Below are 26606 nucleotides of genomic sequence, written 5' to 3' on the forward strand. Positions count from 1 at the left end.
CGGTTAAATAAAATAAAATTCAACCCAAATAACTCCATCTAAAATTTCTAATTGAAATTGGTCAGGACTAGCTTATCAATTTGTTGGTCTAACTAGAGGATTCAAATTGAATTTTAATACTATAATTATTTTAACACTTTATTATTATTAAATTTGCGAGAGGCATGAAAATTCCTATTTGCAGCTGCAATGAATGATTTGAGTTTAGTAACATGCCAAATTTGTAAAAGGTGGGTTAGAATTCATCTTCATCCTTAATTTACAAGTTACAACTCAAAAAAAATCAGACGCTATCTTTTGGTTCATATAATCTAATGTCTTTTTCTTTAAATGTTCAGCCAAAAAAAAAAGTCATTTTCTTTAAATGAAAAAGTTGATATAAATTCCCAAGATTCAAATCATCTAAAGCTATTACTCACCCAAAATTGGAAAATAATTATAAAAGTAATTTTGCAATACAAAAAATAATAATAATCCATCTTTTATTAGAAAATCTAGTTGACTAATTTTAAGAGATTAATAAAGTTAAATAACTTAGTTTAAAATAGTACACTTATTATTTTTCTCCAAATTAATTTGCTCAGCTTATAAGCTAATATATAATCTAATGATATATGTAAATATTTTAGAAAGACCATGTAACATATGATCATATGTTATAATTAAGTAATTTTTTAAATTTTTAAATTTTTTCAAAATTAGTCAACTAAATCTTATAGTAATAACATAAAGTAATATTTTGATAGGAAATGTCAAAAAAAGAAAATAAAAATTACTAAATTTCAAATCAGGTTCAGTAACAACACTTTATTTGGTATTGATGGTACTGAATTTTCAAATGACAACAAATTTTTGTTAACTTCCTTATTTAGCATTTAATAATTTCTAACTGTTTTTTTTGTTATTTTTCCTATTTTGATTATGCTATTACATGCCATGAATTATATAAACTCTATGCAATATATGAAAATATGTTTAGATTTGTTTTTTTTTTCTTTTTTCGGAAAAGGATGTTTAACCACTATCTCTGATTTTTAATATAAGAGCTAATTAAAAATTTAATTTAATTCTAAATATAAGATCTTATTTTACTTTGTTTTCAACATTTGTCTATTTTGCCTCATAATAATTTTTATGGTGATTACACATGCTAAGAAATTTTCATAAATACATAATTTCAATGCATATAATTAAAAAAGATACTCGTATTTTACAAGAAGATACTATTTATTTATTTTAAATAACTAACTTAACTAATTTTTTTAATATTTATAAATTAATTACTCATCCGATCCTTAATATAAGACCCATTTAAATAATTTGATTAGATTAAGAAAGTTAAGTAAGTTAGTTAATTATAAAAAATGTGACACGTTTTTCTCAAAATATCATAATCATCTTTCTTGATACTCCATCTTCCTCTACTACTTAATTATGGTTGACGGAATATCCATAGGGGTAATTTAAAGAAAATTGATAAATATGAGAAATGGATTTTATATTTAGGATCAAAACTAACTCAATAATTAGATCCTATATTAAAGATCGGAGGATTATTTAATTAGAGCAATAAATTATAAAATAAATTTATATGATGAAACTATTTTATTTTTTTTATGATGTTTGTTCACTGTCTCGTGGGGCCTTTTATATCTTTTCTCGAATTCTTTGCTTCTGTGAATCAACTGGACAAACTTTTCTTCCTTGTGCGTATAGGTAACAACACTTCCTCTTCTCCCTCTTCTTTTCTCCTCTCTCTACGCCAATCATACCAGGTTTGTAATCTCTGCCTCCTTCTATCACAATATTTTCTCTTTAATTTTGTAACGTGAATGTGTTTGTGTGTGGAACTATGAAATTCATTTTCGACTGTGTTTGGTTTTCTTTGCAGGTGGGAATTTCATAGGAGGATCTGATGTACCCGCTGGTGGATCTCAACTATATTGAAGATCATGATGGCTCTTGAAAATAGAGGTGGGCTTCTGTTTTTGGTTCCTCCAATTTAATTTCAGTGTGACCATTGATTTAATTCGGTTCTGATTGCTCTTGTGTTCTTATTAACGCAGATTGTTTGGTGGGGTTCTTAATCACGTGCGAATTTTGTTTTATTGAGGACTCTCTTCTTTCCTTTTTGTTTTTTATGAGAAATTTCGTTGTTTTAGCTTCTGAACCAGTGACGGTTTGCTTCGCGGTGGTTCAATTTGATTTGATCATAGGTTGATGTGGTTGGAAACAATGTGGGGGAGGATTATATGGGTATTGGGTTCGAGTGAACAAGTTTTATCTCGAACGGTTCCAAATGTACTAGTTGGTTCCGTTAGAGCCGTGGAATTATGAAGTAAGAAGGATCCTTTTTTTTTTTTTTTTCCTTTGTGTAACTGAGATACTAGGACATGGTATCAGAAAGATAAAAACTTGGAACTGGTAACATGTTTAAAGGGAAGTGGGATTTTGAGGTGGATGATATCGTGGAGCTGGGATGTCAAGAATCAATAGTTAAAGGCTGGGATTATGAACATGCTACAGAGATGTGGTTCATAGATTCATGCTCGGTCTTAGCGAAACTTGGAACCTATTCGTCTCTAACAATCTCAATTGCAAAGTTAAATTAGTGTCAATTTGCTGATAGCGACCTGTATATGAATTTGCAATCTATCAATTGGTTGATAATTGGAGTTTTATTATTAAAAGTGGACACATTGGTCTAGTATTGTTGGCAGTGATGGCTTAAAACTAATACGAGTAACCAGATTGAATAGCTCAACCTTTGTTGAGCTAAGGGATTCTTCAAAGAATTTTCTGACTGACATTTCCATCTTGAGCTATGTCTGCCTATTTCTCTAACTTTTCTCTTCCGCTGATATCATATCACTTCAAGTTGTTCTGATCAATTTCTGAACTCAAGTCGAGTACCTTTTTCTTTAGCATCTCTAGGCATCTATCGACCAAATATGATTGGATTTTTAAATGCCTCAATTTTGTGTTATAATTACTGTTTTCTTTTCTTGGCTTTCATAAGGAAAACAGACGCCTTAATCAATTAGGTGAAATCAGGTTATTTTACATGACTTGTTAGCCTTAAGCGCAATGAAAGAGGGAAGGAAAAGGATGCACCAAATAAGACTTTTGAATTGATTGGTTTGTCTGCTGTTTTTTATTTATTTTTGCTGATTATTGACTTCTGTTGTCATATTGACCTTTATTAGTTTGCTCAATCAATGAAATATCTGAGTGTTTCAATTAACATTGTATGGTTAGAAAGCCTGGCCTCTCTCATTTCAAAGTGCAGCATTTGCAGATTTTGTTTGCCCGATACCCTTTGGAAGTTTGAATATGTTACTGACTTTAGTGTTGAAAGGCTAGTCTCTAGCGTCTTTCACAGGAACACATTCTAATGAAAATATGAAAAGCATGACGATTTGAGCTAGTTAATTTTAATTACTAATTAATTTTTTTTGGACAGGCCTTGCATAATGATACTATTATGTTATTGGTAGATTAATTAGTTTCTTTTTAATACGTTGAATACTGTAACCTGTTATTTTTTAATTGATGTTATGATAAAAGATTTTATCTAACTTGTACACCAATTGATTTGTTGGACCGTTTTCCATGTTGGAAGATGTCTTTTGATGCCTAAAACATGGCAGGTTTATTTCTATTATTTGAAATTTACATTTTTCTGGGGTTCTATTTATCTTTCCTTTGGGAAAACATAGGTTTCTTATTGTACGATTAATTCTTCTTACGAACAAATTTCTCGTGTCTCATTTTTATGTCTATCTTTTTATGCAGAAACTATGCAAAAAAACTGTGAGGCATCTCTGAAATGCCTCCAGGGCAAGGGATTCCCTTGCAATTTGCAGTATAATGGGAGTTCTATAGAAGGCTTTACAGAGCTTAAGAACATCCCAAGTTTTCACCCAGTTGGGGATGTTGCTGAAGCTGACCACCCAATAGGCAATGAATTTCTCGAGCCATCCAAAGGATTTCACCCTAAACCTTCTTATAACCATAATTACAGTAACTGGTCAGCCTGTCATTTTACTCCTCACAAGGTGCCCCAGTCCCAATGGAATGCTCATGGTAGCCATTTGCACCCTTATCCTGTCGCGAACCAGTTTCAGTATGTCCCAATCAATATGTTTGCTCAAGGTCACCCTCATGACTTCCAACATCAAGAATTTCAGTATTTTGTGGTCATAGACTTTGAGGCTACTTGTGACAAGGATAAAAATCCCCACCCTCAAGAAATCATTGAGTTTCCATCTGTTATTGTGAGTAGTGTGACTGGCCAGCTGGAAGCATGTTTCCAGACATATGTAAGGCCTACCTGCAATCAGCTTTTGAGTGACTTCTGCAAGGACCTGACTGGTATCCAGCAAATTCAGGTGTGTTAGGGAAAAACTTGCCTTTACTTCCGAGGGAGAAATATAAATAAGAGCAGGACAAACCATCATTTGAATTTCATCAGTGATTTGTTGGACTCTTCATTTTGTCCCTTCTCAATGTACTAGCATCTAGTTATAACATTTTATGCATCAAATATCTTGCTTTCTTTAATATTTGTAAATTGTTCCGCTCTTAGTGCCAGTGAAGGGAAATTGTATTGTGGTTTAAACTGTTAGGATATGCTCGAGTGTAAAGACATTGGATCAATACTTGCATAGGAGAACATTTCATGACTTCTTCTGGGTTTCAATGAATAGTTATTTTTTGGGGTTGTTCTTTATGGATTTATAAGGCATTGGAAAGCTCTTTTGAGTGCATGTGTTATGGTTTTTTTTCCTTTTGTCTCTTTTCTTTTGATTGATAAGGATCTCCTGTCCTCTGTTCTTTTTCTTTTTCTTTTTCTTTTTTTTTGGTATTATCTTCCTTTCAAACATTCTCATTCTATTCCAAAATAATCGTGCAGGAGAACTTAAGTTGTGATTTAGATTCCAGATCTCCTGACAAAATAATTGCTTGGACAACTATTTTGTTGTGAGTTATACTGAAACTGAACTATGATTTTCTTTCAATTATGATTTAAAGATTTAGCCAGAGTGATGATGCCTTGGAGATTTCTCTAGTTATTTATATGTAATGTGGCAACCGAATTCAACTATAACAAGCTACCTTTTTTTTTTTTCCTTGGAACTATTTGAATGGCAATAAAATTGAAGTGTTCTATTGAAATTGTGAACTGCCTTCAGGATAAGGACATTGTGCAGGAATTCATTTTTGGGAAATCAGTTTTAATTCATGTTGGTGGATAATTCAGAAGAGAAATGGAAGGAAAATGAAAATTATGACTAATGCCTCTCATTTGAGTCCTTAAAAGTTTATTTTTTAGGAGTATGCTAATTTTCAAGTTTCAAATACTACTTAGAAGTACTAAACAAAGGCTTACAAATAATTTAGTTTTAATCTTTAGCCCTCCTTCTCATGTGAAAGCATTTTGGCTTGAGGCTTCAACATAACACAGGCTTTCCTATACGTTAGGTTCTGATACCATTTGAATTCAATTTAAAACTTTAAGCTGTTAACTGAAGGCATGTGAATTGTTTTCTAATAACACTTTACACACCCCCATGCATGAAAGTCCTTTGGTTATAAAGCTCCGATATGGCAACTTCATCTCATAAACCGAAGTTTTAATTTGAAAGGCCAATGGATAGTTTATTATCTGTCAAACATATTTATTTTTCACAGGAGTTTCCTTGACTTTATGTCCCTTTGTCATCAGCTTATGCTGAATCTAGCATTCTAATATTGTTTGGATTTCCCATTACTCTAGGAACTTGCATGATAAAAAACCACTGAATGGGCGCCCCTACTGGATTTCTTGATTCTTCTATTCGGTCTTCTAATCTGGGATAAGAGAATATGGACACTCAATTCTCCTCGCTTAGTAAACAAAAACCCTTAGCATAATAATCTCTGGAGAATCCAAGCTCCTTTACTATCAAGTCATTATTTGGACTGTGCTACTCAATTAGATTAATAATTGTGATATGCTGTAGTTTTTGTAGACCTACAAGGCTTGAATGGTTGGGCATTGTGTTGCTTCAATTTGGAGTGGAAGTAGTCTGTACAGTTGTTTTTACATTATGAAGCAGCGAGCCAGATGTGGTTTATACTTTTTCGAGTGTTCGATGAACATTGGCTGTGTTCTCACAAATTGGATCTTTGTCCTCTTCATTAGGTCTTTTTTGATATGATAATTTTGTTGATGGTTTTTACTGTGTCTATTGGTTTATAACTTCCTTTCCATTTTCGTAGAAGGAGCATTTCTTATCCTACTTCCTATCCGTATCCCTCTGTTTATTTTAGTAATTTGTTATCCAAAATAATCCAGATAACATATGGGAAGATTCTTTATGAGCTGATATGCCTCATCGGTTGAGTGCTTTGATCTGTAGGGAAAAGAGTTTTTGTTTGGTGTTCCTCTGACCGATGGGTTCCAGTCAGTATGATATAAATTCTTCTTTATAAAAACTCAATAAATCAGTTTGTTCCGTGTAGTCTATGCTAAGTGTTACATAATGCAATAGCTCAGATGACCAGATCTTCTAAGTAAGGATAGATTGTGTCTCACAACTGGGCTGAATGCTGTAGTGGAACTAGAAAGATCCTGGTTTTGGAAGCTTGTTTGATGATTAATTGTATGTGGGTGAAGTTAATGTAATCGCAGCTGCATCATATGACCAAAAGTTGTCCTTGAACCACGAGTCCATGGAAACACCACAATGCTTTCTCTACCTTTATGTCTTCCATTTGTAGCTCCTCAACTATTACATCAAGCTGTCTATTCCCGTCCATACAGTGTAGATTGTTAATTACGTTCTGACTGTGTGGTTCAGGTGGACAGAGGAGTTACACTGGGTGAAGCTCTCCTTAGGCATGATAAATGGCTTGAGAAAAAGGGAATAAAAAACGCCAACTTTGCTGTTGTTACATGGTCTAACTGGGACTGTCGGGTGATGCTGGAATCTGAGTGCCGTTTTAAGAAAATACGGAAGCCTCCTTATTTCAACCGGTAAATGCTGCAGCATTGGGGTTTTTGATGCTTTAAATGTTTACCTGGATTTCATTTGTGGCTGACTTGAGCTTTTTCTGTTTCTTATCTTTCATTAGCTGGATCAACTTAAAGATTCCTTTCCGCGAAGTATTTGGTGCTGCAAGGTGCAATCTAAAGGAGGCTGTTGAGATGGCAGGCTTGGCTTGGCAGGGCCGTGCTCACTGTGGCTTGGATGATGCCAAAAACACTGCACGCCTGCTGGCACTCCTTATGCGTAGGGGTTTTAGATTTTCAATCACAAATTCCATTATGTGGCAGACTGCTGATCGATCACTAACGTGGGGGAATTCACCAGAGCACATGAGTGTTTTCCCTCATCATCCCTACAAAGTAAAGGATATAAATACCCCTATGTTTCAGTATTACCCTTCCTGTTTCTGTGGGGTGAAAAGCGGTAGGGGAATGGTGCGGAAGCCAGGTCCCAAGCAAGGAAGCCTTTTCTTTGGCTGTGGAAATTGGACTGCAGCTAGAGGCCCCCGCTGCCATTACTTTGAATGGGCTTCTCCTTAACCAAAAGCACCGATCATGATCGATTCTGAGGTGTTTTTATATATTTCATGTAAAAAAGAAAAAATACTTAAAAAAGAAAAAAGACAAAAATGAAAGCGGATGGTGAAAAGTAGCGAGTGGGTTGGATTGTCTCCCAGTGGAAGTCTGTTTGCCTGGGTGTGTGTTGTGAGCCTTCTGCATCATGAAGAACAGACAACAATCTTTACCTCAATTGTTCCGTGTTGTGTCTGGCAAGCATCCAAGTACTCTTCCTTAAAACAAAGAGGGAGCTTCGACCTGTAAAGCTGACTTGTTGACTGGAGAAAAAATTGGGAATATAAGGAATGGGTAGTTCAGGGTGACGATGCTTTTACATGCTCACACTGAGGCATGCTAAATTATCTTCTTTAATAATCCATGGGATAGGACTGTTTCCTTGCTTAATTGGGATTTGGGAATTACTGTATCCGCTTGTGGCTGGTTTGCTGCATTTCTTTGTTGACAACAATTTAACGTGGAGCTTGACTGCTCAACAGTCATAAGGGTTGAGGTCACCTAATTATACTTTGCATTAAGTTCTAATCATGATTGCTTATCTGGAAGTTAGGGGAAATGGGGTAGTTTGTTTTGAGGTCCTTTTGTTTTGTACTCCTGGTTAGAATCAATGGTTTGGATTAGGAATCCTGCAATGGGAGTTTTTTGACGGAGTAACTTCCAATCCGGGTGGTTGATGACTCCTAAGAAAAAGAGGGAGAACGAGCATGGGGCAAGTTTAACTCATGCTTTTATAATCCTATGAAACCGTCAAGATTGATTCTTTTTAATTGTTCATTTAGGCTTTATTACAGGAGTAGTAAAACCTAATAAATATCGATGTTGTATTTTTATAGTATTATGAAAACAATGGTATAGAATAATAAAATTGGTGTAGTGGGCTAAAAGCTGACTTAAGGTTGTGACTATAAGCTCAACATATTATTAAAATACTTTCAAGCCTTAGAAACTACGCCTTTTAGATGCACGTATACATCATTAACTAATACACACGAATCAATAACAATTATTCATTCATTAAATCTTTCTTAAATTGAATTTTTTTTTCAAATTTTATCCTTCTTACTGAGGTTTTGATTGAAGGAGAGGAAAATCCGAAAATATGAAGAGCAACTCTATGGGGGCAAAATTAATAAATACTCTTCCGGTTCTTAATATAAGATCTAATTGTTGAGTTGATTTGGGTTCTAAATATAAAATCTATTTTTTATATTTATTAATTTATCTTAAATTACCCCTATTAATACTTTCTTAAGCATAATCAAGTAAAAAAAAAAAAGAAAAGAAAGGATATTAAGGAAGATGATTATGGTGTTTTAGGAAAAACAAGTTATATTTTTTTATAATTAACTAACTTACCTAACATCCTTAATTTAATCAAATTAGTTAAATAGTTCTTATATTAATGACTGGAGGAGTATTAATGATGCTCTAAGTAGCTGATATTATGAACAAAAAATATTCCTAGAAAGCGCCCTACATTAGAAATAGAAGAGAGTAATCCAGAAGCCTCTAATTGTTAAAAAAATACTACTTCCGGTCCTAAATATAAAAGTTAATTGACTAATTTGAGTAGATTTAGGGTCCATTTAGATTGGCAGTGGAAAAAGTAGCTCATTTTTAATCTGAATTTTAGAAAAGTAAGATTGGATAAAAGTTAAATTAGGTAAGATGAATTGCGTTTGGATTGAAGTTTAAAAAAGTTAGTTTGTAAAAGTTACTCCCTCCGTTCCTTATTATAAGAGACATTTGATGCTTATGGTATGTTCCTATATATAAGAGACACTTACAAGTTGTCTCTACTTTTTTGTGTTGATTTACTATTTTACCCATATTTATTATCTCCAACTCACACTCTCTCTCCCTCCCACTTCTCTTTCTTTTAATAATTTAATTGTTCTCTCTCATGCTCTCTCTCCTTATTAATGAGGGCATTTTTGGAAAAAAAATTATACTTTTTACACATTAATTGTTCTTAACTAATTTTAAATGTTTTTTTGATTAACGTACTTCGGTTATTTGTCTCTTGTAATAAGGAACGGAGGGAGTAGATTGGTAAAAAGTTGTTTGGATTATGATTGAATAAAAATAAATTTGTTTGTAAAATTACTAAAATGGGTATGAGTTTTAATAAATAATGAAACAAAAAATGAATTTACATAATACAATAAATTTAAATTAATTTAATATGAAAAAATAAAATTTAATGAGTGAATTAGCTCAGTTTAAAATGAAGGGTTTGTTCGGATTAATGGTAGGAAAAGCAACTTATTTTCAATTTGACTTTTAAAAAGGGTTAGATTGAGTAAAAGTTAAATTTGATAAAGTGAATTGTGTTTAGATCGGATTTTACAAAAGTTAGTTTGTAAAAATTAGATTGGATAAAAGATTGTTTGGATTATGATTGAATAAAAGTAAGTCTAGTTTGTAAAATAACCAAAATGAGTACGATTTTTATTAAATAATGAAAAATGATTAAAAAATGAATTTACATAATACAATGAATTTAGTAAATTTAATTTATAAAATTACCAAAATGAATATGAGTTTTATTAAATAATGAAAAATGATAAAGAAATGAATTTATATAGTACAATAAATTTAAATTATTTTAATATGAAGAAGTGAAATTTAAAACTCTGCCTATTTAGTATAACCAGTCCTAAGCCCAAATAAAAGAGGAGGGTTGTGTTAGGCCCCCAACGACTAATGTAAAAATCCATTGAATCTCATAAGCATGCATCAATGAAGTTACTATGCTACTGCTAGGTTGTTACCTGGAAGTGAGAAGCTGTATGGCTCGAGTACAGTGAGAAATGAGCTAGAGCCGTTGCATCGTCGCCCAGATATAGTGTTAAGTAAGCAAGCGCTATTGCACTCTCTTGGACAAAAGCAGCTAAAGAAGTTAGTTCATGAGAACAAGATTAGATTTGGCACTTGGAATATTGGGACGTTGAATCAGAAATCTATGGAGGTAGTAGGAGTTATGAGGGAGAGAAGGATTAACATCTTGTGCCTCCAAGGAACCAAATGGACTGGAGAAGTTGCTACAAAACTTGGAGGGTATAAAATTTGGCACACAGGGAAGGTGAGTGCAAGGAATGGTGTCGGTATCATCATCGATGGAACATAGAAAAAGAATATGGTGGAGGTTAAAAGATTTGCGGACAAAATAATATCTTTAAGAGTAATTGTTAGAAAGGATACCATCAATATCATTAGTGCCTATACACCTCAAGTTAGGGCAGAGACAAACCTCAAAGATAAGTTTTGGGAAGATATGGAGGGGTTAGTTCAAAGCATACCACTTGAAGAAAAAAATTTTATTGGTGGGGATCTTAATGGACATGTCAGTAAAGAAATGGGACATTTTGGTGGGCCTCATGGTAGTTTTGTTTTCGGGGAGCTTAATAACGAAGGACAATCTATTCTTGACTTTTCTCTTGCATACAATCTCAAGATTATCAAAACTTATTTTAGAAAGCGAGAGGAGCATTTAATCACCTACAAGAGTGGTGCATCAAAATCACATATTGATTTCTTTTTGGTTAGAAATCCGGACAGAAGAATTGTAAAGTGATTCTTGGGGATGGGGTGACTATCTAACATAGAGTACTTATTCTTGATGTAAGTTTTAAGAATATCAAACAAAAGTATCATCAAGTTATAAAACCCAGGGTTAAATGGTGACAATTAAAGGGTGAGAAGCGGGAGTTATTCAAAAGGACCCTTTTAGAGGAAGGACTCTGGGAGTTGCAGGGAAATGCAAACATAATGTGGGAAGAGATAGCTATAAGGGTTCGTATGGTAGCTAAAGCAATTTTAGGAGAATCTAAAGGACGTGGTCAGGGAGATAAGGAAACTTGATAGTGGGATAAGAGTGTGCAAGAGAAAGTCAGACAAAAAAGAGATTGTTTTAAAGCCATACATTTGTGCAATAATGCAGAAAATTGGGAAAAGTATCATTTGGCTAAAAAAGAGGCGAAGAAAGCAGTGAGCGAAGCACGTACTAAAGCTTTTAAGGAGTTTTCATAAGGAGTGAGGAACAAAGAAGGGAGAAAGAAATATTTACAAGATTGTGAAGCAAATAGAGAGGAAAAAGAGAGATCTAGACCAAGTGAAATATATAAAGGATAAAGAAAGTAAAGTTCTAGTTACTGATGGTGATATTAAGGATAGATGGGAGGTCTACTTTTACAAGTTGTTTAATGAGGGAAGCGAATGTGCGACTTAAGACTTATTGGCCTTGCTAATTAGTGAAGATGATCAGAATTTGGTTTTGTACCGCAGGATCCGCATCAGAGAGATTAAGGCAGCTCTCAAGAAAATGAACAATGGTAAAGCCGTTGGACCTGATGATATTTCTATTGAAGTTTGAAAATGTTTAGGCAAGAAAGGTGAATTGTGGCTAACCAAGTTTTTTAATAAAATTTTAGACTCTAAGAATATGCCGGATGATTGGAAGAGAAGCATTTTAGTTCCTATTTACAAGAATAAAAGAGACATATAAAACTGTACAAGTTACAGAGAAATAAAACTTATAAGTCATACAATGAAGTTGTGGGAAAAAGTGATTAAACATAGGTTGAGGTTAGAGACTTCTATTTCAGAGAACCAATTTGGATTCATGTTGGGAAGATCAACAACTGAAGCAATCTATTTACTAAAAAGGTTAATGGAAAGATATAGGAGTAAAAGAAGGGATTTACGTTTGCTTTTTATTGACTTGGAAAAAGATTATGATCATATGCCAAGAAAAGTACTTTGGAAGGATTTGGAAAAGAAAAGTGTACGGGTTGCTTATATTAAAGTTATACAAGATATGTATGAGGAGGTAACTACTAGTGTAAGAATGCCTGGAGGTGAGATAAAGGATTTCCTCATTTAGATTGGTCTTCATCAGGGATCTTCTTTGAATCCTTAGTTGTTTAATATTGTTGTGGACGTTTTAACCGAGTTTATTCAAGAAAGAATCCCTAAGTCTATGCTCTTCACGGATGACATAGTCCTCATGGCAGAATTAAAAGAAGAGATTAAATCTAGATTAGAGTTATGGAGAAGGACTTTGGAATTGAAAGGTTTTCGTTTGAGTAGGAACTAAACAGAATATATGTATTGCAATTTTGGGAGGACGCAAGGCAATAGTGATTTGGAGGTGAAGATAAGGGATCAAATTATTCCTTAACTATCAAAGTTTAAATACCTAGGCTCTATCGTACATAAGGATGGTGAAATTGATGGAGACGTTTCTCATAGAATACAAGCTAGCTAGTTAAAGTGGAGGAAGGCTAATGGAGTTATTTGCGATAAGAAGGTACCTGAGAAACTTAAGGGAAAATTTTATTGGACTGTTATAAGACCAACTATGTTGTACAATAGTGAATGTTGGGCGATAAATGGAAAACATACAAGAGCACAAAGTTGGGGTAGCAGAAATGAGGAAGTTGAGATGGATGTGTGGTCATACAAGAAAGGATAATATTCGAAATGAAAATATTAGAGCAAGAATCGGTGTAGTACCTATCCAAGAGAAAATGATTGAACATCGCTTAAGATGCTTTGGACATGTGCAAAGAAGGCCATTGGAGACCCCGGTGAGAAGGGTAGATCAGACATTATGGAGTCCTATAAAAAAGGGCAAAGGAAGACTGAGAAGAACGCTCAATGAGATTATTAAACGAGACCTTTTAGCCAACAACATATCTAAGGACTAGGTTGTTGACAAAGCATGATAGCATCATGTGATTCATATAATCGACCCCACCTAGTGGGATAAGGCTTCTTGTTGTTGTTGAGGAAGTGAAATTTAATGACTTAAATATATTTTAACACATTCAAGATATCACAAAAAATTATTGTGAATATAAAGTGAAGTATAATTTCAATGGATAAAATAAAATATGACCAAATTAAAATTTATTGTATTGTGACAAGATTAAACAAAATAATTAAATAATTAATTAACTAATAAGCTATGGATAATTTGATCTCTGATTGTGTCATGGACATGATTCATATGCGATAAAGGTTGTGATGTTATATTTGAAGACAATGCTTGACTAGCTCATCTTCTTTTATTATAGTATCATTTTAAGCTTTTAGGGAATAGTTGTCCAATCTCGAACATCTTCTTATAAAGTTATGAATGGTCATTATTATGCAAACCATGTATACTTGTGTAGAGATATGATATGATTTGATATGTAAATATTATGTAATTATGATTAGGATTTGATAGGATATGATATTATCATAATGGGCCATTAATGCAGAGGCTCCTCTCACTTGTATATATATGTGTATATTCTGATCAATGAAATACAAGAGAATTATTTTCCATATTATTCTATTTCCTACATGGTATCAGAGCGTGGGAATTTTCTCTCTGGGTGTTAATTTTCGGTTGCTACAGTACCGCCGCCGCACTGTTCACTCGGCGTCCGTACAGTGTCCGTACAGTGTCCGTACGTCTGCACTGTTCATCGACTTTCCCGGCGGCGTCCGTACAGTCCGTGCGCTCCGCACTGTTCACTCGGCGTCCGTACAGTCCGTACGGTTTATTACTTTCTGGCGTTCTGTTTCGTTTCTAGCGCATCTCCGGCACGCTGTTTGTGCAATTCAGTTCTGTTTGCAGCTCCCTGTGTAGCTGTTGGCCTTTTCACTGCCTTGGTATTCATTAGGTAATCCAGGTATCGTGCTTTGTGTTCCTGTGTAACACTCTTTCGCATTCCCTTTGGTTAGTGCACTTCATCTATGGCGGAAATTAAATCTGTCTCGGAGCTTGTCCCAACTATTACTAAAATTACTGATCACAAGTTGACTTGGGTAAATTATTTGGATTGGAGTAAAACCATTCGCCTCTATCTGCGGAGCATTGAGAAGGAAGACCATCTGACTGATGATCCTCCAACAACTGATTCCAAAAAGACCTGGTTGCGGGATGATGCACGGCTATTTTTCCAGATCCGTAATTCCATTGACAGTGAGATTATTCCCTCTATTAATCACTGTGAATTGGTTAAGGAACTAATGGATTATTTAGATTTTTTGTATTCAGGAAAAGGAAATATCTCTCGTGTTTACGAGGTCTGCAAAGCTTTCTATCGTTCTGAAAAACAGGATCGTCCTCTCAAAGCCTACTTTATGGACTTTAAAAGGATGTATGAAGAACTGAATGTGTTAATGCCTCTTACTGCTGATTTGAAGGTTCAGCATAAGCAACGGGAGCAAATGGCTATTATGAGCTTTCTTACTGGTCTCCCACCTGAGTACGACACAGTTCGGTCTCAAATCTTATCCGGATCTGAAATTTCTGACCTTCAAGATGTGTTTTCCAGAGTAATGAGAGCTGAGAATCTCTTGCCACCAGCTGCTAGTATTCCTACAAGTGCCTTGCTCAGTAAGGGCACCTATGAGACTCGTAGTCCTATTGATAACCGCGGGGGGCCTACCCGTGGTGGTTCGAAGCAAGGGGGAGCCCCTTCTGACTCCAGTGGGGTAGTGTGTTATTACTGCAAAGAACCGGGGCATACAAAACGCACATGTCGAAAACTTCAGAATAAACAGCAACGGAATAACTCTGCCCACGTGGCTACACAAGCCAGTGACACAGTCACGATTTCTGCTGCTGAGTATGCCCAGTTAAAATCTACTACACCGTCTGTGAGTGCCGCAGCTACAACAGGTAATAATGCTACTGCCCTTGCTTCTTCTTCCTCAAAGTGGATCATAGATTCCGGGGCTACTGATCATATGACAGGTAACAGCCATCTCTTCTCCTCTTATAATGCTTTTGCCAATCCGTCAAGTGTTTCCATCGCTGATGGTTCCCAGTCTCAAGTTCTCGGTTCTGGCACTGTTAATCCCACACCCTCTATCCGTTTGTCATCTGTGCTAAATGTTCCTAAACTTGCTTTTAATCTCCTATCTCCCAGTAAACTCACCCGTCAACTAAACTGTTGGGTCTCACTTTTTCCTTCTCATTGCTTGATACAGGATCTTTTGACGAGGCGGATTATTGGTAGAGGTTATGAATCTGGCGGGCACTATATACTGGATGATCGGGTGTCTCATGCGGTAGCTTGCGCTAGCAGTCATTCTCCCTTTGAAGTTCATTGTCGATTGGGTCATTTGTCTTTATCTTCTCTTAAGAAAGTTTATCCTCAATTTCAGCATTTGTCGTCTTTAGATTGTGAGTCATGTCAGTTTGCCAAGCATCATCGTCTTCCTTTAGTGTCTCGTGTCAATAAACGGGTTTCATCCCTTTTGAGTTAGTCCATTCTGATGTTTGGGGTCCTTGTCCTGTAGAGTCCAAAGCAGGGTTTAAATACTTTGTTACATTTGTTGATGATTATTCCCGGACAACTTGGTTATATTTAATGAAACATCGTTCTGAATTGTTTTCCCATTTTTGTGCCTTTTGTGCTGAGATTAAAACTCAATTTAATGTTTCTATTCGCACCTTACGAAGTGATAATGCTAAAGAATATCTCTCTGCTTCGTTCCAATCTTACATGCTTCAAAATGGTATACTTCATCAGTCGTCTTGTGTCGATACACCAGCTCAAAATGGTGTTGCAGAAAGAAAAAATCGCCACCTACTTGAGGTGGCCCGTGCACTTTTGTTTCAAATGCAGGTTCCTAAACCATTTTGGGCTGACGCGGTCTCCACTGCCTGCTTCCTTATTAACCGAATGCCTTCCTCTGTTCTTGATGGTAACTCTCCTTTTTCTACCCTCTTTCCTTCTAAGCCTTTGTTCCCTATTGCTCCTAAGATATTTGGGTGTGTCTGTTTTGTGCGGGATGTACGGCCATCTATTTCAAAGTTAGACCCAAAGTCTCTTAAATGTGTCTTCCTTGGATACTCTCGGGTCCAAAAAGGTTATCGTTGTTTCTCACCTACTCTCAATCGTTATTTAGTATCTGCAGATGTCACCTTTCAGGAGTCCACACCATATTTCTCGCATTCTTCCCCACCTGCTCCACCTGCGGAGGAGGATGACCTTCTAATATACTCTGTCACCTCACCATCACTGTCGTCGCAAGCACCCGCTCCCGCACTCGTTCAACCCTTTGATCGTGTGTATACACAACGGTCAACGGAGATTACTACCGCCACGCCAGCTTCTATTCCTCCCTGGTCCGCCTCGCCCTCAGATCCTGAGTTGAGCAACACTGAACCTCGTTCTGACCCTAATCCTGAGACACCTCCTGTTCCAGACCCGGATGCCTCTCTTGATCTACCCATTGCCCTTCGCAAAGGTAAACGTACTTGTGCCCATCCTATTTCGTCCTTTGTTTCATATGACCGCTTGTCTCCTGTGTCCAGTTCCTTTGTTGCCTCCCTAGATACTATCTCTGTGCCCAGAACTATTCGTGAAGCCTTGGCCCACTCAGGTTGGCGTGCTGCAATGGAAGAGGAGATGGCGGCCCTTGATCGAGCTGGTACATGGACCCTGGTCGATTTACCGGCGGGTAAAAAGGCCATTGGATGTAAATGGGTGTTAACTCCGAAAACTAAGGCTGACGGCACACTTGACCGCCTTAAGGCTCGCCTTGTGGCTAAAGGTTATGCACAAACCTATGGCATTGACTATTCCGAAACCTTTTCTCCTGTTGCTAAGCTCTCATCTGTCCGTCTGTTCATCTCTCTGGCTGCTACTTATGATTGGGATCTACATCAATTAGACATTAAAAATGCATTCTTACATGGTGATCTTCATGAAGAGGTCTATATGGAGCAACCACCTGGGTTCGTTGCTCAGGGGGAGCATGGGAAAGTATGTCGCCTTAAGAGGTCCTTGTATGGTTTGAAGCAAAGCCCTCGTGCATGGTTTGACCGGTTCAGTACTGTCGTACAGAAATTTGGCATGAGCCAAAGCAAGTGCGATCATTCTGTATTTTATCAAAGAACAGCGGCTGGCATGATTCTCTTGGTGGTATATGTAGATGACATTGTGATCACAGGCAGTAATGGTTCGGGCATCTCGTCCCTCAAGTCCTTTCTTAATTCCCACTTTCAGACGAAGGATCTGGGCTCTCTGACATACTTTCTAGGTATTGAAGTTATGCGAAGCAAGAAGGGCATATTACTGACACAGCGCAAATATGTTCTTGACCTCCTGAAGGAAACTGGAAAGTTGGGAGCAGCACCGACCAAGTTTCCTATGGTTCACAACCCACTCCTTGACGCTGATGGGAGCATACCACTCGATGATTCTCTTGATGATGAGAAACGGATGCTTGAGGCTCAGAAGAGCAAACCATTTGAGAATCCTGAGAGGTACAGGAGAATGATTGGCAAGTTAAACTATCTCACTGTAACTCGTCCGGATATTACTTATCCAGTCAGTGTACTAAGCCAGTTCATGGCATCCCCGACTGTCAGACAGTGGGAAGCCTTGGAGCACGTGTTACATTATTTGAAGGGATGTCCAGGTCGTGGGATATTATACAAAAATCATGGCCATACAGACATTGAGTGCTTCTGTGATGCAGATCATGGTGGATCAAAGGCCACGAGACGGTCTACTACAGGATACTGTGTCTTTGTGGGCGGGAATCTGGTGTCCTGGAAAAGCAAGAAACAAAATGTGGTGTCCAGATCGAGCGCAGAGGCAGAATACCGAGCTATGGCACAGTCTGTATGTGAGATAATCTGGATATATCAGCTATTAAAGGAAGTTGGCCTCAAAACCACTTTGCCAGCAAAGTTGTGGTGTGACAATAAGGCTGCCCTACATATAGCCTCCAATTCTGTGTTCCATGAACGTACCAAACATATTGAGATTGATTGTCATTTTATCAGAGACAAGCTTAAGGAGAACTTCATCTCCACTGGATATGTGCGTTCTAGTGATCAATTAGGCGACCTTCTCACTAAAGCTCTAAATGGGACTCGTGTTGACTATCTGTGTGACAAGTTGGGCATGCTTAACATTTATGCTCCAACTTGAGGGGGAGTGTAGAGATATGATATGATTTGATATGTAAATATTATGTAATTATGATTAGGATTTGATAGGATATGATATTATCATAATGGGCCATTAATGCAGAGGCTCCTCTCACTTGTATATATATGTGTATATTCTGATCAATGAAATACAAGAGAATTATTTTCCATATTATTCTATTTCCTATATTTGTAACTCTTAACTACGGATATAAGGTTATTCATGACAGATCAAATATGTATTAAATAAATGAAGCATATAAGTACCATAAAAGGCAAAATCGATCCATTAGAAAGGCCAGTGCTCTACCAAAAATCATCACCAAAAAACTTCGACTATTATGCGATGGATTACTAAAGTGATAACATTAATTGAGAACTGTTACGTGTTATTCAAATTGTTTCCCTATGCTCCTAAAACAGAGGAGAGAAGTGAAGCGTGAGAATATTCTTGTGAGTCACCAATAATTGCCTATAAGGCTGATTAACTAAAGAAATGAGCAGGAAAAAGGAACTTCTGAAAAAACCAGGTTCAAATCAACTTCTGGCCTTTAAGTGATATGAGTCAACAGCTTTGCCAAACACAACCATCTTGGCCTAAACATGTTTAACCCTCTAAAACTCACTGATTTTAGATCCAATCGCCCTTCCGAACACATATTAAATGGGTCAACGTTTTCTGGTCCATAAGCTCAGTTTCAATTTGAATAAACTCCTCAGATTAGCTTATCCAAAATGTACGTTTGCATCTGGCTTTTGATCTCCTATCAGATACCCCAACAGCCCTCCCAAACAGTCCATGATTTTCCAATTAGGCTTAATGTAAAAATAAGCTACTTTTGGGCCAGAAAACATTGACCCAAACAAGCACTAAAAAAATAAGTTAAGTTAGTTATTTGTAATAAATATGTGTTGTTTTTTCTAAAATATCTTTACTAATTAAGTGTATCAGTTATAATTATTATTAAAAGGACTACCTTGAAAAAAAATAGATAAGCATGAGAAATAAAATAGATTAGGGTCTTATATTTAGGATTAAAATAAAAGTAAAATAAAATCGTATATTAAAAAGCGCAGGTAGTAATTTAAAATATATATATAAAAAAAAAAGCATAGCCAAACTTAAGCAAGTCTAGGCTGTTCTTGCGTAGTCTTCAGCTATATTCGAAAACTATACATCCTCTTTGCTGTTTGTTCTCCACATGATCTGTTTATACATACATTGTGCTGTTTGTTCTCTACATGATCCGTTTATACATACATTGCACATAGGGGTATCCTAGTGTCATCCAAGGGAAAATCATGGTAGAAAAAATAATTAATAAAAAAATCTCAATGACAGGTATGCAGTATGGATTTGTTGCCATTTCCTTATTGAAACTTGTTATTCACTTATTATGAAATTTTTTTATAATTACATTTATTTTTTGAAGCCCCATAGTAATTTTCTCTTTTTTTATTTTTACTATAAAATATTATGCAATGTAAGGATAAAAATAAATAATCGGTCTGACTAGACGACTCTAGGATGTCTACTTTTACGTCTATAATCTTTAAATTCCATTATCATCATCATCATCTTGTTTATGATAATAACACACGAATCTGCATATTTATTTCTTCTTTGTTCAAAACGCTCAGTTTCATAGTACAGTGTTAAAAAAAAAAAAAGTTCATGCTGCTTTGGCGTACTTTGGGCATATTTTATATTATTAGGCTAACTGAGGCTTAGCATATTTTAATTGCATAATTAATCAATTACTGTTTGATTTATTATTGCCATTTTTATTTTGAGATACAGGGGTGCAGTTGATTCTCATTTTGTTTGCAGAGAAATTCATCCAACATATGACGAATTTGCAGCTCACGGTGGTTTTGTGGTTTTAATTTTAATATTTAGTTCGAATTTCTCATCTCTCCTGTGATTGTGACTTGTGATTTTGAATTATACTGTTTCAGTAGTTTTGAATTTGCATGACTAAATTTCTAATTATATTTATCTGAGAGTCTCTTCGGATTTATCCCTAAGTTATATATCTATTTATTTTCTGTTTATTCCCCTATTTATTTTGCATTTTATATATTTATATTCTCTTGTATGCTCAAACAATAGAATTGTCATTCTCTACACGAGTTGTTAAGAAAATTGGCACATTATTTTAATATGGGAAAAATATAAATCCTTAAATTTATATATTTAGTATACTTTTATGAAATCAAATGAGAATAAAAATAACTAACAAGTGATTAGTCAAAATGGTAAGTAATCTCACCTTTTATAAGGATGAGAACACAAATTCGATTTTCAAAAAGCGTCCTCGTCAATAGAGTCAACCCATTAAATGACGCATTCTATCTCCTTAAACTCGGATTAGTTGGCTGCTTGGATTCCTGGCCCAAAGAAGGTCAGGTCCATTTAAGGTGCTGGATATTGGGCGGGTGAAGTACCCCCGTATCACCGAAAAAAAAGAGAATAAAAGTATAGGGAGAATTATAATCAAGTTCTAAAAAAGACATAATTACTAATAGGTTCTAATAACAACCTAAACAGTTTGTAATGACAAATTCTTCCCAAATATACTTTTATTACTTGAAAAGCATCAACAACATCAATAATAAAAGTTAAAATTTCGCACTCCACACTGCAAGTAGTATCTCAACTTTATGAGGTGACTATTTTGAGTTAAAATTTTTTAGTTATTGAGTAATTTAAATTTAAATTATTTGAAGTTAAATATGTACATTCCTCAAATATTTTCTTTCCCTCCCATTTTGTTTTAACCAAACAAAAGAATGAGAGCACCTCATCTCCATCTTTTTTGAACAAACGACACTTCCCCCCAACTAACCAAACTGTTACTCTTTGCATCTCTCTTTCTTTCAACTTTAGAAGCGTTTAAAATTCAAAGAATTATCCTAAAATGCATTAATTATTCAAGCGTTTACCAGTAATAGTAAACTAATACTATACAGCACTCTTCATCATATGGAAGCATTAATACAACAAGTACTACAGACAACCAGAGCAGCCACTACTGCTTAAATCCCAGATCCATTGAAAAGTGCCTTCTTAAACTAATTAGAAACAGAGGATATGTAGGGGTTCTCATTAATTTGTGCGTTAGACTGACAATAGCTAAAGACGAAATGAGTAGGCTTACAAAACGGGTACCTAATACGCCTAAAGAATAACATCTACTCCTTTTATGGCTGTAAATCCCTCCTCCCATGATGACATTTTCATGCTGCTTTCTGCATTATGATAATTCAACGAATTTAAACACACAGATTAGTGCTACAACATTGAAGACTAGCAGTTTCAAATGTGGGGGGCATCTCATACCTGCATTGGAAGGTACAACTTGAATTCTGGCGGGAGCTCCTCTTCAGAGTAGAGGCGATCGGAGAAATATATCCTTCTCAGGCGGCAGTTTGCATGGACCTGAACTCGCAGAGTCTCCATGTAGTTGGTGCCATAAGCTCTCTTGGTCAAATCAACCAGGTTCAACTGGATTTGATTCCAGCCGTCATCCATTTTCAGTGGCATGGTGCAAATGTACGGCTTCACTCGAGTCACAGCCTACATGATGTGGAAACAATCAATCGTGTATGTGGATCTTCGAGAAAATCTATATATAGTATAAACAGGAAAAACTCTGACAAGTCATACTATTCGTGAGCTATGAACACTATGGACTTGTTTCTCACTTCCTATCACGCATTGGACCCAAACTAATTTTAAGACATAGACGGTATCTATGCGTGGCCATGCAACTAGCTATATATTTATACACCAGTAACAGTTTTTGTATTCAATAAAGGGCCATCTTTTGCAATGACAGAGTTAGTGATTTAAAAATAACAGGACAAGCTGATTGAGTAGAACACAACAACTAATTTTTATCCCGTAATTGAATTACTAAAATCATGCGACGAAGAAAATGACATTTTTATTCTCTCTTCACTTGTGCAAGTAAAAACATTCAAATTCTATTCTAACACAACAGGAAGTAGGATTGTGTTCTCCTGCATTATTCTCACATGGAATAAGTTGCCAACAGCAAACTGAGAATGTCAAATTCTAAAAGTATAAATAAGACAATATAATACACATGAATTCACGTTAATATACCCCTTAATCTATTTGAGAGCGCAAGCAATGTTGATGAATTAATTTCATCACAAACGAAGGTAATGAGAGCAAAGACGTGTTTTCTCTTTAAAACCAAGACTCTTCTCAAACTTTCTAACAAGTACAGCAACCAGAAAAGTCATCATGCCAAAATACTACTAATAAAAAATCTCTTCACGGAGGATAAGGACACAATCAGGCACCAAAACACACAAAGGAAAATTTGAACGCCTGCAATATCTTTAGGAAAATCAACAAAAAGCAAAAACAAGGGCAAACTTACAGACTTGGAAATTTGAAGCCCGAAATCTTCGTCTCACATTCTTATCATCCAGAATTTGAATCTCAAATGTAAAGTACTTCTTTAGATTCTTCACAATCATAACCAAGAACGGAAGTTTTATACCAAGTGTTGCAGCTGGATCTGCAGGACATGTGATGTATGTGGATTGGATATTGGATCCAACTATTTCAAGTACATTGGACTGTATGTCTTCATCCTGTGGTCGTTTTATATGGCCATTGACAACTATAAAATAAACCCCACACAATATATAAGTCACACGGCATTTTAATCTGGTATAGACCAAGCAAGGGGGAAAAAAGGTACCCTCAAGAACATCAGAGATAAAAACGCTTCCTTGTTTTTCAAAAACATATTTATATAAGTTTTTATTAAGGAGTTAGGCAAAGCTTTTAAATAATAACAATAATAATTCTTTGTTTCTGAGCTGTTGCAGATGCACTTTTTTCGACAGAACGCAATATTCATATGACAATAAATGAATTTTAATAATAGAGAAAAATTGGCATTATGACTCAACTTCCTGATGATTGCAAGACAATTGATTGCAAAACTAGCTCTAAATATTATCATTGGATATTGCAAACCATAAAACACTCACCTTCCTTATCCCATATCTGTAGAGGTTTACTCCTATAAAATACAAGCAAATAAGAATGTCAACATCGTCATATAAAGTATTCAACATTGAACTTTGAAACAAGTATTATAGACCAGAATACTACATACCCAAGGCTATATAAGATGGAAAGAAATCCAGACTGGAATGTATTCTTAAACATTTTCTGCAATATCAAAAGCCAAAGCAATATCAACATGACGACACCAAAAAATTAAAATCCCAACACCAGCTTTCCAACCCAAAAAAAGAAACACGCACCCCTTAACAATTTCACCAACAACCTGATCCACAAAAGAACAGAAACTATTTGGATAAAAGAGAGAAAAATGCGACTGGATTCAAGGGATGCACAATAGACAAACCAGACCAGGTCAGTGGGTGATCCATGGTTTGGTTTGAAAATAGGTTCAGGCTGGACAAGGCTGTCCGTTATCTAGTACAGCCTGAGCTTAGCCTGGCACAAAACTCAGCTGGACTTGGGGAACCGGTCCACCAGACCAAGACTGTTTTTCCCCTTTCAAAAGATTTGGACCTTTACAACCTCATGAAACGGTTTAAAATTTTAGATTTTGTAACATCATAGAATATAAGAAAGGTGAAATTTTAAAGAACAATAAGCCAAGAAAAGTAACTTCAGTTAGAAACTAATTTCATAACCGAATATAAGTGTAGAATTAGGAAAAAAAACACAAATAGAAAGATATGAGCAGATTGGAGGCATTAAAATTGAATTCGTTGTATAAACATTTGAATCAGTCTACATATTAGTTCCTTTGTAGAAGAAGAGACCTCATGCATCATTTACAAAAATCCATCACAATCTTTTGAAACTCTGGTATTTCCTCCTCTAGCCAAGTAGCGCAACAGTTAATATTCATTTAAGGTTCACCATAATCATTTGAAAACGATAACGGTAGCATCAGGATCAAGGTAAACATAATCATAGGGAGGACTTATATTACATGCTCCCACTGAAATCTTTGAAATACGCACAGTTGATATAATAAACACTTTAACGAAGATGCCCTAGTAAGCCAATTGATTTGGGCAACTCCTCCAAGCCACGGAAGAATCACAATGATCACACTCTCGCTTTTATGGTCTTCCAATTAATTAAAAATGAAAAAAATTAAAACAAATCAAGAAACCTTGCGACAGCGGCCGACGCAGGGTTGTCGATGAACACATATGACTTGGGGAACAAATTCAATTCAATTCTAAATTCAAAGTCAGGTTGGACAAATCAAACTCACCGGATTTTGGGACAAGACAAAGCCCTAGGGTTCGTACCTTCTTCAGACGGAGAACAACCACGTAGGGCTGACGACGACGGACGGCGTCCCACGGCGAGCTTGACAAGTGTAGAATGCCAAACGAAATATGAATCTGCTGCCCCCACCACCAGACGAGAGGGTACCTTTGTTGGGGTTATAAAATTGAATCAAATCAGATTAAATCCTTTCCTAGTAATTAGTAAATTGTGGACACATGGCATCTGCGCGACCTATATTTTTTAAACAGGGTCAAGCTGCGCCCAGCATCCCGAATTATTTTCCCAGATACATCTAGTGTCCCAAAGTAATTCTTGGTGCATCTAGTGTCCCAAACTAATTAAAACGGTATATCCATATCCTGGGCTAACAGAAAAGTTAAGTTTGACCGTTAGTTGACCGAAAAATCTGACGTGGTGGACACATAGGCGTCTAATGTGTATTATCTTGACAAGTTAAGGTGAGCCCAACATCCTAAACTATTTTCCCAGGTATGCCCAATGTCATAAAGTAATTTTTGGTACATCCAGTGTCCCAAACTAATTAAAACGGTGCATCCACATCCTAGGCTAAAACGGTTCGAAAAATCTGACGTGGCGGACACGCAGGCGTCTGATGTGTATTATTTTGACTGAAAATTCAATTTATTTCCTCCTCTTTTACCATTTATCTTCTGCCAGTTTTTAAACTTAAAAAAAAAAAAAAAGACCACCGATCTACCCTCTTAAATCCTGGTACATATACCACTCATTCCATCACATCCTTGTCTTTAACATTTTATCCCATTTCTTCCACCACTCTGATTTGAAACCACAACTGCTGTTACAGCACACTTCCATCTTCATCTCTGTGGACTCCTCATTCGACTCGCATTTGTTTTCCTCCTCGTAGAACATAGTAAACTTCCCCTTAGTCACTCCATCGATATCATTGTCGCCTTCTGAGAAAACACCCGCCACCACCAGGCTCGTCTCGGGAGCTTTAGTCAAAATAATACACATCAAACGCTTGCATGTGTGACAACCGCTCTTTCAAAACCATTTTAGATTAAATCCAACAATTTATTTGAATGATTAACCATGATAGAAAAGAAGAAAACTTAAAATTTTAAAATCGCTATCATGGTTAAAAGAAATAAACTTATAATAAGAGTAACATCGATCGTTACCTTGGGCCTTGGACTTCCAAAGTCCAGAAACATCATTCAACCATTAGCCCAAACCAACTTATATTTTCAACATACGAACTGATAAATCAGTTTAATATAAACTATAGAGCTCATTAGTCAAAAGTCAACACTTTCAAAGGAGCGTTACACGTAGAGTCTAGAATGTCTCGGGCCTCCTCACGCCCTATCATACCAGATAGTAGTAATTAAAAGTATTATTTTACATCATGATAGTAGATGAGCCCTATGTGGCAATATATAATAAGTCAGCACATAGAACAAAAGCAGGGAGGCTATACAAGCTATAACAGCACACTATGCCTCTAGAGCCTTCCCTGATGGGCCACCACCTGAACTATCGCCTGAAAATGTTAAACCACGGGGTGAGACAAACGCCTCAGTAACCAACTTTCCAACTCATCATACATACTAACATGTGCTCGTGAGGTGTCAAGTGGGATAATTATTAAATCTCAATATATATATCAATGAAAATACAAATATGTATATTCAAATAATCTCAATCATCCAAATCCTCATTACGGGAGC

The 26606-nt window shown here is 35.9% G+C and overlaps 2 protein-coding genes and 1 pseudogene across 4 annotated transcripts; 2 read left to right on the plus strand and 1 right to left on the minus strand.

Annotated features, from left to right (window-relative positions):
* The first annotated feature begins 1703 nt into the window (after positions 1-1703).
* On the plus strand, positions 1704-7996 carry LOC114738584 (ERI1 exoribonuclease 2-like). Of its 2 annotated transcripts, none has more exons than XM_028926649.1 (5): positions 1704-1775; positions 1892-1974; positions 3796-4391; positions 6846-7021; positions 7120-7996. In XM_028926649.1, exons 2-5 carry the CDS (start codon positions 1953-1955, stop codon positions 7571-7573), a joined length of 1248 nt encoding a protein of 415 aa, XP_028782482.1. In that variant the 5' UTR covers positions 1704-1775; positions 1892-1952; the 3' UTR covers positions 7574-7996. The 2 variants fall into 2 exon arrangements, with proteins under 2 accessions (XP_028782482.1, XP_028782490.1); XM_028926657.1 differs by lacking the exon at positions 1704-1775 and adding an exon at positions 2067-2091 and having other exon boundaries at positions 1914-1974.
* Positions 7997-8313: 317 nt separating this feature from the next.
* LOC114738639 (craniofacial development protein 2-like) lies at positions 8314-14252 on the plus strand (annotated as a pseudogene).
* Positions 14253-21769: 7517 nt separating this feature from the next.
* On the minus strand, positions 21770-25043 carry LOC114738339 (cilia- and flagella-associated protein 20). Of its 2 annotated transcripts, none has more exons than XM_028926378.1 (6): positions 24909-25043; positions 23726-23781; positions 23598-23629; positions 22980-23221; positions 21904-22140; positions 21770-21812 (listed from the first exon to the last, which is right to left on the minus strand). In XM_028926378.1, the coding sequence occupies exons 2-6, from the start codon at positions 23776-23778 to the stop codon at positions 21801-21803; spliced, it is 576 nt and encodes a 191-aa protein (XP_028782211.1). In that variant the 5' UTR covers positions 23779-23781; positions 24909-25043; the 3' UTR covers positions 21770-21800. The 2 variants fall into 2 exon arrangements, with proteins under 2 accessions (XP_028782211.1, XP_028782216.1); XM_028926383.1 differs by having other exon boundaries at positions 24872-25043.
* Between the last annotated feature and the right edge of the window lie 1563 nt (positions 25044-26606).

Source organism: Neltuma alba, unplaced genomic scaffold (genome assembly GCF_004799145.2).
Source record: "Neltuma alba isolate B1F8T4 unplaced genomic scaffold, ASM479914v2 tig00002811_pilon, whole genome shotgun sequence".
NCBI lineage: Eukaryota > Viridiplantae > Streptophyta > Magnoliopsida > Fabales > Fabaceae > Neltuma > Neltuma alba.